Here is an 18,308-nt window from a genome sequence, read left to right as displayed (position 1 = left end):
GATTCGACGAGGGTGGAAAACATCGAGAGAAATTGAACGGATCGAGGAAAAAATATTTTGTTTTGTTGTTAATCCGAATTTGACGCTCTTTCCTAAGCAGATTCGTTCCAAGTTGAATGTTTCTCTTCCACCGTGTGAAATTAATTAACGAACGTTTCTAAACTAGATTTAGAATCATCGCGAATTATCGTTTGTAGGGAGTCTAGAAAGGAGTCTAGAAATCTGCCTATCAAAAATTTTATTCATACATAGTGAATAGCATTGTGAAGTTTATATCTAAGTATATATATATATATATATATATAAACCGATTCTTAAATGTGAAATCGATCCTTTAATATATCGGACGGAATTATCAATTTCTTTTCAATTTCACGAGTCGAAATTAATGTTTTGTGTTTGTTACAGTTTAACGATCACGGCATCGTGTCCAATGAATCTGCAATATTTTCCAATGGACCGACAGCTCTGCCATATCGAGATCGAGAGCTGTAAGTACGCACGTGCGCGTGTAATAAATGCATACATACCGAAACGAAGCGACGATATGAGAAAAAGTTCGACACCCTCGTCACAGAAACACATTACATACGTATATAAACACATACGATCCAAATTCAATCATTGGAAACATGAACAGTGTCGATCTTACGAACGGCAATCGATCGTCAACCATAATATTTTTCGAATATCGTTTTTCGAAATACGTTTCTCTCGATTTCATTCGTTCTATATATATTCGATAAAAGTTGGAACATTTTTAATAAAATGAAAAAGAAAAGAAAAAAGAAAAGTCGATTGCCGGTTCGTAATAAACCGCGACTCAACTGTACATCGCTTTCAACCCCTTTTTCAGATAAACTCGGAAAGACGCCTCTGTCGTGTCGACATTTGCGTTAACATAGAGGGGGAAAAAAAAAGAAAAATTAAGAAAACCTCGTATATTCTTCTTTTTTACACGCTCTCATACCAACGAAATATCGTTACCCCAACAAACCCCCTTACAACCCACCCCCTTCAAACGCGACCGACCCCCGCTCTCTCTTTCCACACGAACTCTCTTCTCCCACATCCCACGAGATACACACGATTCCTCTTCCGTATCTATTCTCTCTTCTCTGTCTACTCCTCTCTGGCTATCTATCTATCTATCTATCTATCTATCTATCTATCTACTGTCTGTCTGTCTGTCTCCATCACTCGCCACTTTACACGCTCACTAACACACCGAATCAGTCACACGATCCGCGACGTCGTCGCGGATCATTTTCATTCACTCACTCACTCACTCACTCACTCACTCGCTCACTCACTCACTCACTCACCCGCTCGCGCTCACTCTTATTGGGTTTTCTATACCGTTCACGATGACTACTTTATCTATATACGTCATAACATCGTGAACGTACGCCGAGCCGGGCGCGTACGCCTCCCTTTTCGAGGAATAAATTTCGAGCGCAATCAAACGATTCTTTCGCTGATCGGTGAACTGTATACGAATTATATCGAACGTGGGCTCATCTGAATAGAGGGGTAATTCGCAAGTGGTATCTTTGGAAAGCGGATGCGACGCGTGCGGCTCGGCTACGAGGCACCAGTGTGCGAACAACAAGAGCACCTTGACGAGAAGCGTCCGCAATAACCGAGACGATCGTCTCGATGTGTATCATGCAATCAATCCCCCCGAGACTGACTCCGTTGACTCTCTTCAGCAAACGAGAACGAGTCGACGAGACACACACGGCTCGATCAGACGTGCCGCTGCGTTCTTTTTTTCTTTTTTTTTTTTTTTTTTAGGCTGCTAATAGCGTTGTTTATCGTCATTTACCAGAGAGAGCGTAGAGAACGAAAGATCTCGTGAAGAAAGAAAGAAAAAAAGGCGAGAGACGAGCTGGTCGCCCCTGGTTAACACACCAGTGTACGGTGCGGGAAAATACCTGAACCTGACCACCTTTGCGTGTGTGTGTGCGTGTGTGTGTGCGCGCGCGTGTGTTTGAACCAAATGGCTTGGATGCGTGTGCGTTGTTGTCACGAGCTCGCGCCGTTGATTATCACTGCTGCAAATTGCACACGCGAATCGTGTGGCTGTGTGAAACCGAAAGAGGATGCTCTCCCTCTCTTTCGAGTCGAGACATTTTTCATTCTAATTTTCTTTTCTTTTTTTTTTTTTTTGCAGAGAGAGAGAGTGAAAAAAATCGTAATCGAATGACGATGACGCGGTGTTTTCGAAAAATCATTCAAATTTCGAATATATTCGAGAGGTGAAATTCTCGGATGTTACGAGGGCAATCTTTCTTGAAAGTTATTCACTCGAATAAAATCTTTCGAATCTTTTGCAAGATGTTTATCTCGGGGTATAAAAAAATATATATTCTCGACAAGTTTGGAAAGTTTCTCTTTCGAGAGTGTTATGCTTTTCTTCCGATCGACTCTTTTACCCTTTTTGACTAATTTCGTGATCGCTCCGAAATTAATCGATCCGATGAACGATTCGTAAATGAAACTCGAACGAAACAATGAAAACGAAAACGCATCTGGCAACGAACCTGGCCAGATTAAATTGCAACGATCAAACGACAGGAGGACATACGATTAAACGAGGGGGAGGGAGAGAAAAGAAAAAAGGAAAGAAAGTCGTGAAACGCATCCGGTGCCTTTGATTATACCAGAAGTCTAACGGAGATTGGTAATCTATACGGCGAACAATGGAAAAAGTTTCGGCCTAACTCGTCCACCCCAGCTAAGAGATCTATATTAAAACTCAGCCGTTTGCGGGACGATACGACGAAAGGCCGGCGGGCGGGCGGCGGAAGTCGGACGGCTCGAGATATCAAAGTAACTTGACCAAGTTCCTTGATTAGTTTCGCGGAGAGCCGTTTCGTGCCGTCGTCCTTAATTGCTCCACCCTCGTCCCCGGTTGAAATTATTACTGTCGTTAGAAGTATTTCTCCTCCGATCTGCCCCCTCCCCTGGTAATTAATAACGATTAATATCGAGGTCGATGCTACTTGCATAAATACGGGGGAGGGAGAGGGAGGAAGTATCGATCGTCGATCCTCCTTCTCCTCTTGTGGCATCGAGGGTCGAGCATCGGGCAAACATTCGAGTTGAACTTGGCGAGATGAGAAATAAAATTGCTCCGTTAAGTGGCAATATGGATAGATCGAGGGTCGATAAATGAGCCGATGATCAACGAAGAATGGCGAATAATCCAAAATTGTGCCGATCAGCGTGACTTTGTTTCGTTGCAACGATTAAAAACGTTTGTTGTTCGGCATAATTTGACGGCGCGACTCGTTAATTTCGAGAATTTAAAATGGCCCAATGGTTTGTCGCCAGATTGCAGAAACAGTCTTGCTCGTTATTTTTAATCTCGTTACGCTATCTACTCGTGTGATTGTATTTAATGTCGGGAGAGCCGGTCGCAACTTGGTCAAGCTCTCTTCGGATGGAAAAAACAAAAAAAAAAAAAAAAGAGAGAGAAGGATTCGGTATTCGCAGATCCTCGTTATCGAGCCAATTTATGACATATTGCATAACGCATTAACCGCGTTTCCCAATTTGACGTGCAATTTGCAGTAACTCCGAACGACAGGTAGTCGAGCTCGATCGCGCAGAAGTGCGGTCGGCTTGGTTGATCCACGCCTTGGAAGAAATCGAGCCGGCCGACGTTTACGCAGACGCATTTTCGTGGTGGTTTCACACCGCGTGTGAAAAGGAAGAGGAAAAAAAAAAAAAAAAAAAAAGATTGAAAATACAAAAAGAGATTATTCTCTCTGTTGTTGAGAATAATTCGAGGAAAGAGCATTTCTCTGCATCCTTGATCGTGACAATCTGCGTAACTATATCGTAACCGTAAGATGTATTATTTATTACACGAGCATCCTCCGAAGGGTCTCCACTCTACCAATTTATCTATATATATGTGAATATGTCACATATCAGTACTTAGCCAAATCTAAGTGTAATTTCTCCGCATCTGTCGCTTCGTGAACTCGATAAATATCATTGCGAAAATCGTGCATATGAAACACGTGTATACGGAAAAAGAAAAAAAGAAAAAAAAAAAAAAAAGAAATATCGAACGACGGAGAAATCGCACGTAAATTGAGAGAGAAAGGAAAAAAAAAACCGTTGAGCACACGCACACGGCTGTACATATATCGAGAGTTTTTCGAGGAAAAAAAAAAAAAAGAAAAGAAACGATGAAAAAGAAAGGAAAAAAAGAGAAAAAGAAAACGATCTTTTTTTTTTTTTTTTAACTCCGACGACGAAAAAACGTCTTTAAACGAACGTGTGCTATGAACATGAACACACTGAAAGTCACCACTTTGCCACTGTCACAATACCACCACCACCACCACCACCACCACCACCACTACCACCACCACCACCACTTGACCATCACTATCACATAAACCAAGCCCCCCGGCCCCTCTAAAAAGCCTCCGACATATAGCACTGAGCCTCGTGTCCGGGGACGTAGTAAGGGCCGACGACGGCCAGCCCCGAAGGAGGCTAAAACACAGAAAACGACGTGTCGACTACGGTGCGACCGAATTAAAACGCATTGTGCATCTAGCCCAGCGCATGTAAGAACGAAACGACTGCAAAAGCATTTTAGCCACGACGAGACGTGCCGTGGCCCCCGTTCGGTATGCCTATATATATTATTATTATTATTATTATTATTATTATTATTATTATTATTATATTATTTTTCAAAATAATCCGGTTATGAACTATCGACTTTCAAAAACCGATCTTTTACTTCTTCTTCTTTCTTGTTTTTTTTTCTCTCTGTTTTCTTTTTTTTTTTTTCAAATAATACTCCAAAAAAACTACTGATCACCCATTCCCCCTGGCCACTTTTGCGTATGCTGTATTACTATATATACATATATATATATATGTGTGTGTGCGTGCGTATATATATGTATATAGATCGTAGTTTGATGATATATCCCGCCCTAGATGAAAGTCGGCATGCCTGTGGCACGAAAATATTTTGTTCCGCTCTCTTAACCCAGGACCGAATTTTCGACTGCGCAACTTTAGTCGGCATCGGAGTTTTTGCTTCCTGTTCTACTACTTGTGCGTGCCTTTAACGACCCGTTGAATGCGCCGCTTGGGTCGTCAGTTAATCTAGCAGAAACGATGTTTTTCGTTGCCTGTTGAGGTGGGGCTATAGTATTTTATACAATTTTATACATTTATTTCGCGAAGATGTTACCCATTTATTTTCCATATAAAGGAAAAAAAATATCAAATTTCACCGTCAATCGCTTTTGAAAAAAATTTCCTTTGCGAGCAATATCTCTTTTCGCACGCGATATTAAGCGCGAAAGGGTCGAATAGATTCTTTGGATCCGACCAAATGTCCGCAACGTTTCAAAATGTATTGCTGGAAGGAAGAAGTCCGGCAAGAAAAAAATTCTCGAATCTTTTTTGCTTCGAAAAGATACATTTCGCTCGTTGTATTAACGTCCCGATATTTGAATAATTCGCCCGTTTCGAAGAAACGAAAAAAGAGAGGATTCCCTTGTATAGATGGGAACATCTATCGTTAACGTGGAAATTGATCGAGTGAAATTCGATCCCGGGCTAAATGGGATCCAATAATAGCGTACTTTGCGAGCGCGGATATTGCAAACGACCATTCGAACGGGGGGGAGGGAAGGGAGAAAAAAAAGAAGTTAAATTTCGTGTTCAGAATTCGTGTCACTGGTAAAGCACAAAGCATGCGGCATCGGGCATGACGTACAAAATTACGTGGCACGAAGCATGCGATTGTATATGCTGATGCATGTGTGTCTCTCTCTCTGTGCGTGCGTGTGTATGTGTGTGCGCTCTGTGTGTCTCTGCGTGTACAAGGGAGCGAAATCCACGCCCTAACGTTTTTTTTACCGATTTTCCAAATCCCGCACAACCGCAGCATGCAAATGGCACGAGACTGTTTTTCTTTTTTTTTTTTTTCTTCGCTTCTCCATATAAAATATCTACTTTCTACACACTCTCCACTTATCGTCTTATATGATCCAAACTTGGCCACCACCACTACCACCACCACCACCACCGCCACCATCCCATATGGTTATTACTCTTTGCTAATGTTGCCGCAATCCTCCCCTCTTCACCGGTCACCGCTCTGGCCCCTCCCTCTTTCCCTCCGCACCCCTTTGGACCTCGTAACGCTTAACGTTAACCCAATCCAGGACGTTTGTTTTTTTTTTTTTTTTGGCGGGGGAGAAAGAGAGAAAAATCCCATTTTTTGATCTGTTTTCGGTTTATGATATATTACGTGTAGCGTAACCTAATGATAACGATTAACACGATTGCGATGAACATCGGCGAAATAGAAAAGTATTTTTGAAAAAGTGGAATAATACGCGTGGATATATTAATATTTTAAAACGAATTTTGAAAACTTGATCGAACCTTCGAACGCGTTTTTTCCACGCGTTGACAATTTCGACAAAAGCGTCGGGAGGAAATCCTTTGAAGAGGAAAAGCAATTTTTTATATATTTCTTGAAAAAAAACCGAAAAGAATATGATATGATAAATGATAAAAACACGAGACTGAAAACTGGCGAAATTTCGCTCGAGGAGGAAAGGAAGAAAGGGGGATCGATAGTTTAAAATTAGCATCAATTAAATTACACGGTTTCTTCTTCGGTTTCGAAGCGGAGCCGTTGAATGTTAACGAGGCTTGTGCATGGTGGAAACATCGAGGCTGGCAATCGGCGCGCACGCCAGAGTCGCGAGCATTGCGAGCAGATAAATCTGGGAGGGGAAGCATTTCGCCGGCCGGAATTGTACGAGGGCGAGGGAATCCGGCGAGCGAAAATGAGCAAACGGAAACGGGGCGATAGTATTTCCGTGTTCCAAAAACAAAAGCAGTTAATCCCGAATGGCGGCCGGGTGGTGGATCGCTTAATCCACGTTTCGCCGATGTTCGCGCAATGTGGCCGTAGCCGCGATGGAATGCCACTTTGGTGCCTGGAATGCGGTGTAACGATCGTAATCACCTAAGATTCAGTTACGGAGGAATGTTTCTCGGCCCGGTATGCGCACGCTCGAGGCCGCGAGGCGAGGCGAGGAATCAGAGAGAACATAAATAGGCGCGAATTCCGATCGATCGTGGAAAATTCGATCCCCCTCCTCCTCGTCGGTCGGGGATCGTAACACAACGCGACTCGCAGTGATAAATTATCGTCCCGCGTCATTTGTATCACGCGGCCCGATTATTATTTCGAACGTACGCGACCTGTCCCCCTCTCCCTCCCTCCTCCTCCCCCCGTGGCCTCGATAACTGGTGCCGTGCCGTTCGTTTTTTTTTTTTTTTTTTTTTTTTTTGCGAGAAAAAATTATGGACGTATGGAAAAAAGCAAATCACTGATAGCATTGACGGGATAAACAGGAGGGGGGGAGACGGTTGCTGCGGATGAATTTAACATCCGGAAACGGAGTACTTTTCATGCGTCCATAAAAGGCTGGATATTAAATATATTATATATCGTATACGCTGCACAGCGATTCGAAGCGATCGTTCGGATCGTTTCCGCCGGCGATTATTTCAAATATTCTCGCCTAGCTCGATTATGCCAAACGATTTTTTGCAGCGCATAAACGCACCTTAAGCCGATCCAATTAGAACGGTGTGCAAGTGGAATGAAGAACGTGGTGTACGAGATTGATTAGATTTATTAATCTTTTTCGTGAGGAAAAGAAAAGGACGGAAGTAACGGTCGAACGGTTTAGGGTGCTGGATGAAATTTTTTGCTTCTATCTTTACCCTTGTTTACCCCTTCTCCCCCTACCAAACCCTCCTTGGTAACATCTATGATCCCCGATATATATATATATATATATATATATATATATATATATATATATATATATATATATATACGTCCTTTTAATATCTATCACACAAAACTTGAGTGTCTAATTATTGTATGTTAGAGCGAAGATATTTGTGTTCTTGTTCTCCCGGCAGTTGGATACACAATGCGCGATATTCGGTACAAATGGAACGCCGGCCTACAGTCGGTCGGCATCTCGAACGAGGTGGAACTACCGCAGTTTCGCGTGCTCGGTCACAGGCAACGACATTCGACCATACACCTATCTACAGGTAGATATCCCCCTCTTATTAGTTCTTCCTTCAGAACTTCGTCCAGAGGCTCGCGCAGATGAATAATTGAATAATTTATTGACTTGTTATATTGTAACACACGCGTCTATATACACACCGTCTATATACAAATTCGATATATATATATATGTGTGTGTGTGTGGAGCTGTTTTTTATTTCATTTCATTTTTGTTCTACCTTTCTTTCTTTTTTTTTTTTTTTGTACATGTATATATGATACATATTATATAAAAATACGTTATATTTTTTTTGATTTATTCGTTTCTTTTCCTCTTCTTTCATTTCTGGTTTATTCGTACCGATTCGCACCGATATGCACCGATCACCGTGTTGCCTTATACCGTGAACACTTATCGATCGTTCGGATCAAGGAAGAACTTACCCGCTAGGACGAAACCCGTCCCCGGGGCTAACTCATTCGACCAATCGACCAATCAATCAACCTCATCGACCTTTGAATCCACGGAACGAAGGACGAAGACGAACTCTCCCGATCATACGTTTATCCATCCTCGACTCGAGCTCCCCTTTTTTATCACCGGGTCCGAGGTAGACGACGTACTATTTCACGACTATCCTAACGATCTCTGTGTATATATATATATTCTTCTCTATATCTATATATATATACATAGAAGAAGATCGTTATGGAAAATAGTACCGAGTCAATCTCCGACGAAATATATCATCCACCAAATATACATCAGATCAGAAACCGACACGACGACGGGCTCTCGGAAAATCGAGTGAGAGAGAGAGAGAGAGAGAGAGAGAGGAATAAGATAAAAAAAAATAAAAAGCAACATCACTGCGATCTTCTTTCCAAAGAACTCGCACTGATCGAGATCATCATCACGACAGAACAGAAACAGCTAAGCTAAATTAAATAACGCTTGCACTCTCCTTTTCCGCTCGTGTTCGATCGTCCCCTTGAACGGGGGATTGTTATTATTATTATCTTTATTATTATTATTATTATTATTATAATTATTATTATTATTATTATAATAACTCCCCGGAACGAATGATTCTCTCATGGTTAAAAAAAAAAAAAGAAAAAGAGAGGCAAAGAACGAACGGAGAGAGGGACAGATAGATAGAGGAGGGAACGGAGAAAGAAAGAAAGAAAGAAAGGAAGGAAGGAAGGAAGGAAGGAAGGAAGGAAGGAAGAGAGAAGGATGAAAATACGGAACAGAGATACGCAAGAGCGGAGATCGAAGTATGAGATCGAGGAAGCGAAAAAAAAAAAAAAAAAAAAAAAAAGAGAGCGGACTTGTTGGGGTTTTGACGGGGGTGCGAGGTAAGTGGAGGCCCCCTCGGAGTTGAAACGCGTTTGAGGGCTTCCGCGAAGGTACGTACCAACCGCGGGGGGTCTCTCTATTTTTTCAGTCGGATACACGATGAGGGACATCCGGTACAAGTGGAACGAGGGACCGAACAGCGTCGGTGTCAGCAACGAGGTCTCCCTGCCTCAGTTCAAGGTCCTTGGTCACCGCCAACGAGCCATGGAGATTAGTCTAACTACCGGTAACGTATGAATATAGAACCCCACCCCCACCAACAACCAAAAAAAAAAAAAAATACATATACATATAAATAAATAAAATAATTCGACCCTCGCTTTTAACGGTATGGGCAAGGTGGAGAGACACGTTTCGCGCTATCCGATGTCCGCAGCTCCGATGTCGCTCGAACCAACGTGTTATTCTGCGTATTGTCGATCGATCGATCGATCGATATCTCTCTCTTTCTCGCGATCTGGCTCTCTTTACCTGATTGCTTTCGCCAACCAACTTCGATTGGAGAGGGGGGGATTTTTTTTCGATCATCAAGCGTGAATCTCCTCGAGAAATTCAATTCTTCGAAAAATCTAGTAGTACTAGTACTAGTAGTAGTAGTTGAGGAAGGGGAGAAAAAAATCTTTCTTCTAGAAAATTCTTCCCGAACGAATTTTCCCTCCCAGGGATTTTCTCGTCGAATTCTTAATAATATCCTTTCGCTCGCGAGCGGCGTGATCATCATCGAGGTTGACACGAACAACCTCCATCGTTACCTCCCCTTTCGTGCGCTTTCTTTGAATTCTCTGCCATTCGCTCTGGCAGCTAACGATTCGACGCTCGTAACCGAGGGGAGAGCAATCAGAGCAATCTCAACCCTCGATTCTTCTGCGAACGAATCCGTGGGAAATAAGAAGCTCCTTCTTATTTTCTTTCTCTTCGGCGAAACTTCTTCCTCTCGAGCGCACGCACGAGATTCTCCATCGAGGCTTTGCCTGATCGTCGCGAGAAAAAAGGACGAGAGAACCGTTTTTCCATGCGCTGGTCACGAGAAAAGGAAAAGGAAGAGCGAGAAGGGACCGGTGGAGAAAGAGAGAGATACGTATATACATATATAGAAGAGAGAAGTATGGAAGAGCGAAAGAGAGACGTGAAACAAGTAACGAAGAAACAAAGAAACGGGAAGAGACATTTCGTGGCGCCTCTCCGTCCCCCCATCCTAACTGTCGATCTTTTAATCGTAGGAAATTATTCGCGGCTGGCCTGCGAGATCCAGTTCGTACGGTCGATGGGCTACTACCTGATACAAATCTACATACCCTCGGGCTTGATCGTCATTATCTCGTGGGTGAGCTTTTGGCTGAACCGTAACGCGACCCCCGCTCGGGTCGCCCTCGGAGTGACCACCGTGCTCACCATGACCACCCTAATGTCGTCGACGAACGCGGCGTTGCCGAAGATCTCCTACGTCAAGTCGATCGACGTTTACCTGGGCACGTGTTTCGTCATGGTGTTCGCCTCGTTGCTCGGTAAGCATCATCCTTCTCTTCTAATCGACGAAAATATATCGAATCGATGTACGCAAAAACATAACAAATGTATAAAGTATAGGGTGAAATGTATACCCAATTGAGGGAAGATATATAAAATGAGGTATTTTGAGGGGGGAAAAAATTGACGAGATTCGAAATCTCGGTTTCAAGTTTCTTTCCAGCGAGACAAATGGGCTCGATCCATAATTGATGATCTCTCGTGTCTGTCTCATTGTTCGGGTTCCCCGTGTTTTCGCAGAATACGCGACGGTGGGCTACATGGCAAAGAGGATCCAAATGAGAAAGAACCGGTTCCAAAAAATCGCGGAAAGTATGAAGACGGCGAGGGAAAACCCGGGCCCACCCGGAGTGCCCGGTGACCACGGCGACCACGCGCCTAAGCAAACTGTGAGTGTAAAATCGGCCAACCTCTCCTACCCCATTCGTCTTTCTTTCCGATTAGAATTTACTTTTTTATTCGATCGACGTTGCGAGAAAACTTGCACTAGATTGATTAGAGAAAAAGAAAAAAGTCTCTTTTCTATTCGCAGTAGAATAGTAATCATTAGCGTAGATCTCGTTAGCGCTTAGAATTAGCCTTTCTTATTTTCTTTTCTTTTCTTTTCTTTTTCACATTTGCAATTTCGATCGCACAGTATCGAAAATAGAATTGTTTCGCTACGATAACGTAGAGATCGTTCGCGTTTGGTTCAACCGCGAAAAAAACAGAGGGGAAAATGGAAAAACGAAATATTCTTTTTTTTTTTTTTCTTTTTTGCTCTCGCTCAAAAAACGAGTGAACCGCGAAAGGTCAAAAGCTAAAAGGTTCTGTGAAATGAATTCGGTCGTGTTGTGCCGGTCGGCGTGGTTCTCGCATGCCCGGACACGCGATGCACTATAAATTTTCTTTTAATCTCGGGGATTGTGAAACGAGAACGAAAAATATTAAAGGGAGCGACGGAGGGGAAGAGGAGACGAGAGAGGAAGAAGGTTGTAAAGGAGGCGGTGGTGACGGATGGATGGATGGCATTGCGGTACCGCGCGCATGAAATGTCGCCAGGATAAGACGTTTTAATTAATTCTCAACCGGATTAATTACTCGTTCTTTGACACCGCGGTTGTAGAGATCGCGGTATAAACAAGAAACGAGCCGGCTCGTCGCGCGGCTCATTTCATCGGCCGGGTTTTTTATGACTTTTATGGAGGGAAGATAGAAAAAAAAGGGAGAGAGAAAGAAAGAAAGAAAAGCGTTAATATAGTATTAAGGAAGTAAAAAACGGAACAACAACAACAACGACGTCTTCCTCTCCCTTTTCTCCCTTTTCGAACGTGATCAAACCGAGGCTTGCATTAAAACCGATTGAACGTGAGAATCGGGGAAGAAAGTCGTTAAAGGTGAGTCGCTCACAGCTTGAAAATAACGGGAGATGAATCGTAGAAAAGAAAAAGTAGCAGTAGAGCACGCGTTTGCCCATCCTCGATGTCGCATGCCAATCTACCAAAGTAAGGGGTTCTCCTCGAAAAAGGACACCCCACGCCGAACTGCCGTGTCTCTTGTAAGTGGTCCCGTGTTGTCCAGGAGGTGCGGTTCAAGGTCCACGACCCGAAGGCACACAGCAAAGGTGGAACGCTCGAGAACACTATAAATGGGCGAGCTGACGAGGAGGCAGCGCCGGCGCCGCAACATCTCATTCATCCTGGAAAGGATATCAACAAGCTTTACGGTAAGGAGTTCAACCCTCGTCATATTTCTCTCCGATTATTGCAACGCGATTTTTCTTCAATCAAATCGCATCGACCATATATTCGAAGAGCTAACAAATTAGCTTCTCTTTTCTCAATCTACGATCGATAATAATTATATTATTATATTTCCGGCAAGAAGTCGATGTGTATTTATATATACAGGAAAATGTATTCGCATCGATAGTTGCTTTTAAATGACGAACTGAAATTGCTTACTCCCCGAATATATACAATACATAAAAACTGTGCTTTTTTTTTTCTTTCTCTCTTTTCACACATAGGTATGACGCCATCGGATATCGATAAATACTCCCGCATCGTGTTCCCGGTATGCTTCGTCTGTTTCAACCTGATGTACTGGATCATCTACCTGCACATCAGCGACGTTGTGGCGGACGATCTGGTGCTTCTCGAGGAGGCGAAATAAACGAAGATGGCGCGGCGATCGCGCGTACAAGGCGGACGAAACGTGCGGTCACGAAGGACAGTTACGAAAGTATTAATTAGGGACGGGGATGAGACGAAAGGTTCTACACGAAGAGGGAGGACTATATATACGAGATCGATCCAAGGATCGATGGTCCAAGCCGATGAGCGCGATGGACTGAAATACAACGCTGTGATCACTTCGTTACGAGGTTAGATAAACTGTACAACGGTGGAGCCGCGTTCCGATCGACGAATGGAACTCCGAATGAGAAAAGAGGAAGATAAGAACGGATGAAACGAAGAAAGGGGGAAGGGAATGTTAGCAGTCGATCGATCGACCGACTTGACTTGCGGGGGGGGAGGGGGAGGGGACACTGTTCCGCGACACGGTGCGAAAATGAAAAAAAAAAAAAAAAAAAAAGTGTCGGATCGGAAGAAGACGAGCGAGCAACCGGCCTCCTCCGGTAGGCTTCGAGTAGGAGTTAGAGACGGTCGCTGGTCAGACCGGTTGGACGATTAAAACACGCGCTGTGACTACTACACCTGTGACGTTCTTCAATCTCGTAAATTTCGCCTGCGATGCGATGATGCTCGATCTTACTCGTCGCTGATTCTCGTCCCCCCGTGTTTTGTTTTCCTATTTTTTTTTTCTTTCTTCAATCACGACGAACGAATACGAAATATATCATATAACGATACGCGAGAAATCGAAAGTGGGGAAACATGGTGGCAGGAAGATGGAAGGAAGAAGGAACGACGGAGATCGAGGTAGAGAAAATCGGACGAAGAAAAATAAGAAAAAGAAAAAAAAAAGAAAGAAGGAAGGAAAGAAAAAAAGTAAAGATTCGAAACGAATTCGAAAAACTAAAAGAAACCGCGAATCCACGAGCGTGCATACTTTAAACATTGCCAGTTTAGGTACCTAGGTCTTTAAAAAAAAAAAAAAAGAAAGAAGAGAATATACCTTCGATATAAACACTTGTCAATTTAGCCACCATTATATACATACATATATACATACATATAAATATAAATATAAATATAAATAAATATATATATATATATATATACATAGTAAAAAGAAAAAAAAAAGAAATTAACTAAACGTAAGAAGGAATAGAACAAAGAATAAGGAGCTCGATTACGGCGAATCGAGACGAATCGATCGATGGAAAACGATGAAATTCTAAGAGAAAAAAGTAAAACGAGTCGATCGAGATATTCAACGATCGTCGCTCGAATGGCGCTCGAGTGTACATGTGATCCGAGCAGAATAATCTTGCGTGAATCTGCGTGTGAGAATTCGCGTGATTGCGTGCGTGTGCGCGCGCGCGCGCGCGCCACTGTCCTACGTGTACAAGTGCGTGCCTTCGAGTGCACCGTGTATGTGTGTGTGTCTATATATATATATATATACATATATATATATATGCATTGCACGCGTGCTTTTAACACGCGTGTCTATTCTATATGTATGCGCGTGTGTGCCTCCACGTGTGTGTGTGTGTGTGTGTATTCAACGAGCGCCAGCGCACGTGCACGAAAAGAATAGTGGGATCGAATAAGATAAAAGGAAAATTCGATTTTTATTTCGAACGAGGACGAGGAAAGGAAAAAAAAAAAAGAGAAAAAAAAAAAGTAATAATAATAATAAAAAAGAAAAAAAAAAGAAAAAAAAACGGTTCACTACCGGAGACTGGTGCGACTTAATTCGTTAATAATACGAATAGACACGTTCTAATAAATAATTATACTACTTGCGTATGCTACGTACGAGGAGAGACTACGTGTGCATACGCGCGCGCGCGTGTAGTAGACACGGGATGCAATATTATTACAAGTAATTACGTGCAGACGCAACAACACGTACACCACGATTATCCGCGCGTCGACAATCCTCGATGTCGCGTCCACGCGATGAAAAAAAAAAAAAAAAAAAAGAGGAGGAGGAGGAGGAGGAGGAAGAACGATCGATCCTCCGCCTCCTCCATCGCGAGCCAGGAAGAGGATCGATCGGCGAAGCGGCGAGGTGGCGTATAATCAATCAAATAGGTTTCATCCGTCGTGGACTCGATCGACGAGCGGAACGCGGGCAAACTTCTATTTCGACGCGAGTCGCATCATTTCGAGGTAGAGCTGTTTTCTCGAATGTCTTTTTTATTGCCACATGAACATTATTGTGTGTCCGTTTCATTTTATACCACTTTTTTACCATTTATAGAACTCGTCGAAGCGACTTTTATATATTTCCGTCACTTCTCACCACCGCGGAATCCTCCCTCGGAATCGACTGTAACTTCCGTTCGAATCGTCGCGGCGCGCGCGCGACTCTGTACGTGTACATGGCTCAAATGTGGGGGGAAAAGGAGAGGAGGGGGAGGAGGGGGAGTAACAACTTTTCAGCAACCGAACCCATCGTCGTAGAACGTATGTAGAGTATCTACTACTCCCTGGATGGCGCACGATTTTCGATCGGAACGTAACGATTTATTCCAATTTACGCGAGTTTTTCGACCCCTCGGGGAGGGGAGAGGGGCCAAGGAGCGAATCGAAGCCGAGCGGCGCGAATTTCCATCGTTCAATCAAGTCGAAACGAACGAACAAGAAGAATTATCAAGAAAGATAAAGAAAAGAGGAGAGAGAGAAAGGGAAAAGATCCTTCGAATCGTTTCTTTTTAATGGTTCTTCTGAATCGTATGTCGTTCGCGCGACGAGTTATTTCCCCACCCGCGAACCCGCGTCTCTGTCTCTCCCCCATTCGAATTCCTCGCACGCGGCGTCCTCCTATCACAGGGACAGGAGCGAAGCGAGAAATTGTTGCGAGCGGATTGTCGTATATACGCCGCGCATAAAGCGTGGAACACGAGGGGGGGAAACGAGCCGCGATCGCATTCATCGCGTGGATTAGTTTTTTCGAAGCGCACGTACACCAGTGGCGCGGTCCTTCCGTTGGAGAGGCCCTTCGTCTTCTCCCTGTTCCGCCCGGTACAGCTTTTTGCCGAGTTAATTAACGCCAATTGTATGCCGTTCTACTTCCGTCTTTTGGATACTCCATACTCGCGTTTTTCTATCCACCTTCTCCCTCCCTCTCTCTCTCTCTCTTTTTCCGTGTGTGATGGGGTGCGCGCACACACACACACACACACACATATATATAGACACATCCGTGGAGCATACACGCATATCCCTTTCTTCCTCGATTCATTCCCTGCCTCTCCGTCTACCGCTGTCTGTCTCTCACCTCTCACCCCTCATCCCCCTTTCCCACTACTCTCTTTCGTCTCTTCCAGCGTGGTTGCTGGCTGCAGACTGGGTCGTGGAAGTTTGCCATTCAGGATATCGACCAGCTGACACGCCCAACCCACCCTCCCTCTCGCACATTCGATCCCTCCACCTCTCTCCCTCTCTCTCTCGGTCTCTCTTCCCTTCCTCTCTCTCGGCGAGCGCTCTCCGCCGCTCTTCTCTACAATCGCCAAACAATCCGTTTGCCAGACGCTCTTGCTCATTGTGCATTTAATAAGGAGCTTCTTGCTTTCGGTACTCTGCGAGAATTCTTTATAAAAGTAGGTAATCTTGCTCGAGGATCTCCTTGGTCGCCATCGCTCCTCGAATATACGGAAGAAGAAGTGGCCGAGGGATGTATTTTCGTATTTTGGCCGCCCCGTTCCACCCACCCGCCACCTGGACCGATGGCAACATGACAAATAGTCCCTTGATCGCGACGCCCGCCACGTTGTCGGCTACTTATCGACAACGCCGCGTTGTTTATTTCGATAATGATAGATGATATACTGTGTATATATATATACACGAACGAACAAGAAGAAGAGGAAAAGGCAAAGTAGCGAACTACGGCTCGCGTGCGGGGAGGACGAAGAAAAGGGACGAATCGATACCATTCGGCGTGATTGGAACGGGACGAGGCATTAACATTCTTAACCCTCGTTCGTCTCTTCGTTCTGCACGTATTTATTCTGATGATAATTGTAAGTATATCGACGATACTTCCACGTCCGCCCCACAGGAAGCAATTATTATGCAATTTATATTATAATTGATATACATCCGTTATCTCTGAGTCTCTCTGTTATTAGCGGGAAAGGAAGGGAAAGGAACTAGCGTTTTATCGTTGTGATATACTCTAATAGTGTCTATATGCATCTATTCATACGTATATATCGCGTATGCATTCATGCATACCCACGTGTTTCTACGTATGTACGTTATATATACGTGTGCCTATTGTTTACGTTTAATCTACGAGCCGTGTGCGACCGTGTGTGCACGAGGAACTGGCAGCCACGTCCATAGAGGTGGCGGAGGATAAAGGGCTCTTCCGTAGCTGGCGTTAGCTATAATATATAATAGCAAGGTAGTTAGGCTAAGCTCTAAGCGAGTTATAATAATACGAAAAGACCTTCTTTCTGTCTTTTCCTCTCGTCTCGTTTCTTCTTTTTCTTCTTCTTTTTTTTTTTTTCCTCTTTTGATTCTTCTTACGAAGGAAGATAATAACGATCAAAGTGCTACACCGAGAAACAAAATTGTCGTAACATAGAGTGGGATTTAATCTTGTGTCGTGACCGATCCCAATCGTTTTATTCGCGATATTTCTCTCTAAAAATAAATCGATTACATAAGTAAGCGATACAGAAAGCGAACGAATATATTTTCGAAAGTTCATTCTTCGTAGTGTGTTTTCTCGAACACTATTTAGGCAACGGATTATCATTCGCTCAAAATTTGTCGATCGTTGGCTAAGTTAAATATCGATTCGCGACAACGTATCGAAACGAATCTTCTTTTGGAATCTTCTTAACGTTTCTTTTTGTTGCGACGCCTCGAGGCGAAAAAAATGAGAAGATAAAATAAGTAAGAATTCCTTGACCCGCGATATAACGTTATCGACGAGCACACTTGTGATCAAGTTGAAGCACGTGTTGATATTGCCTTGAAAATCGCGCGCCAGTTCCTCCGAAACCGACCACGGTCAATTATTATTATTACTATTAATTATTATTGCTATTATTATTATTATTATTATTATTATTATTATTATTATTATTATTATTGCTGTTATTATTATTATTATTGCTATTATTATTATTATTATTATTATTATTATTGATATTATTATATATATATATATTATATATATAAACGTCTT

At 43.3% G+C, this 18,308-nt stretch overlaps 1 protein-coding gene and 1 long non-coding RNA gene across 12 annotated transcripts in view; one reads left to right on the top strand and one right to left on the bottom strand.

Annotated features, from left to right (window-relative positions):
• Rdl (Resistant to dieldrin) overlaps positions 1-14,823 on the top strand; it is a 79,470-nt gene extending 64,647 nt beyond the window's left edge. For 3 of the 11 annotated variants that reach the window (XM_086910026.1, XM_086910015.1, XM_086910019.1), the window contains exons 5-11: positions 409-491; positions 8,002-8,139; positions 9,550-9,687; positions 10,682-10,966; positions 11,229-11,377; positions 12,531-12,693; positions 12,997-14,823. In XM_086910026.1, the coding sequence (XP_086766152.1) occupies positions 409-491; positions 8,002-8,139; positions 9,550-9,687; positions 10,682-10,966; positions 11,229-11,377; positions 12,531-12,693; positions 12,997-13,142 (1,102 nt within the window). In that variant the 3' untranslated portion in view covers positions 13,143-14,823. The remainder of the gene's footprint in view (positions 1-408; positions 492-8,001; positions 8,140-9,549; positions 9,688-10,681; positions 10,967-11,228; positions 11,378-12,530; positions 12,694-12,996) is intronic. The other 8 variants (XM_086910022.1, XM_086910020.1, XM_086910018.1 and 5 more) reach the window with 7 other exon arrangements.
• Positions 1-18,308, bottom strand: part of LOC147657375 (uncharacterized) — a 194,970-nt gene that overhangs the window by 167,773 nt on the left and 8,889 nt on the right. The gene's annotated exons all lie outside the window — the stretch shown is intronic.

This window comes from Apis florea, unplaced genomic scaffold, assembly GCF_048593485.1.
Source record: "Apis florea isolate Af1SG1 unplaced genomic scaffold, ASM4859348v1 contig_3170_pilon, whole genome shotgun sequence".
Taxonomy (NCBI): Eukaryota; Metazoa; Arthropoda; class Insecta; order Hymenoptera; family Apidae; genus Apis; species Apis florea.
The sequence above is the reverse complement of the archived record's forward strand: the minus strand, read 5'-3'. Positions and strand labels throughout refer to the sequence as shown.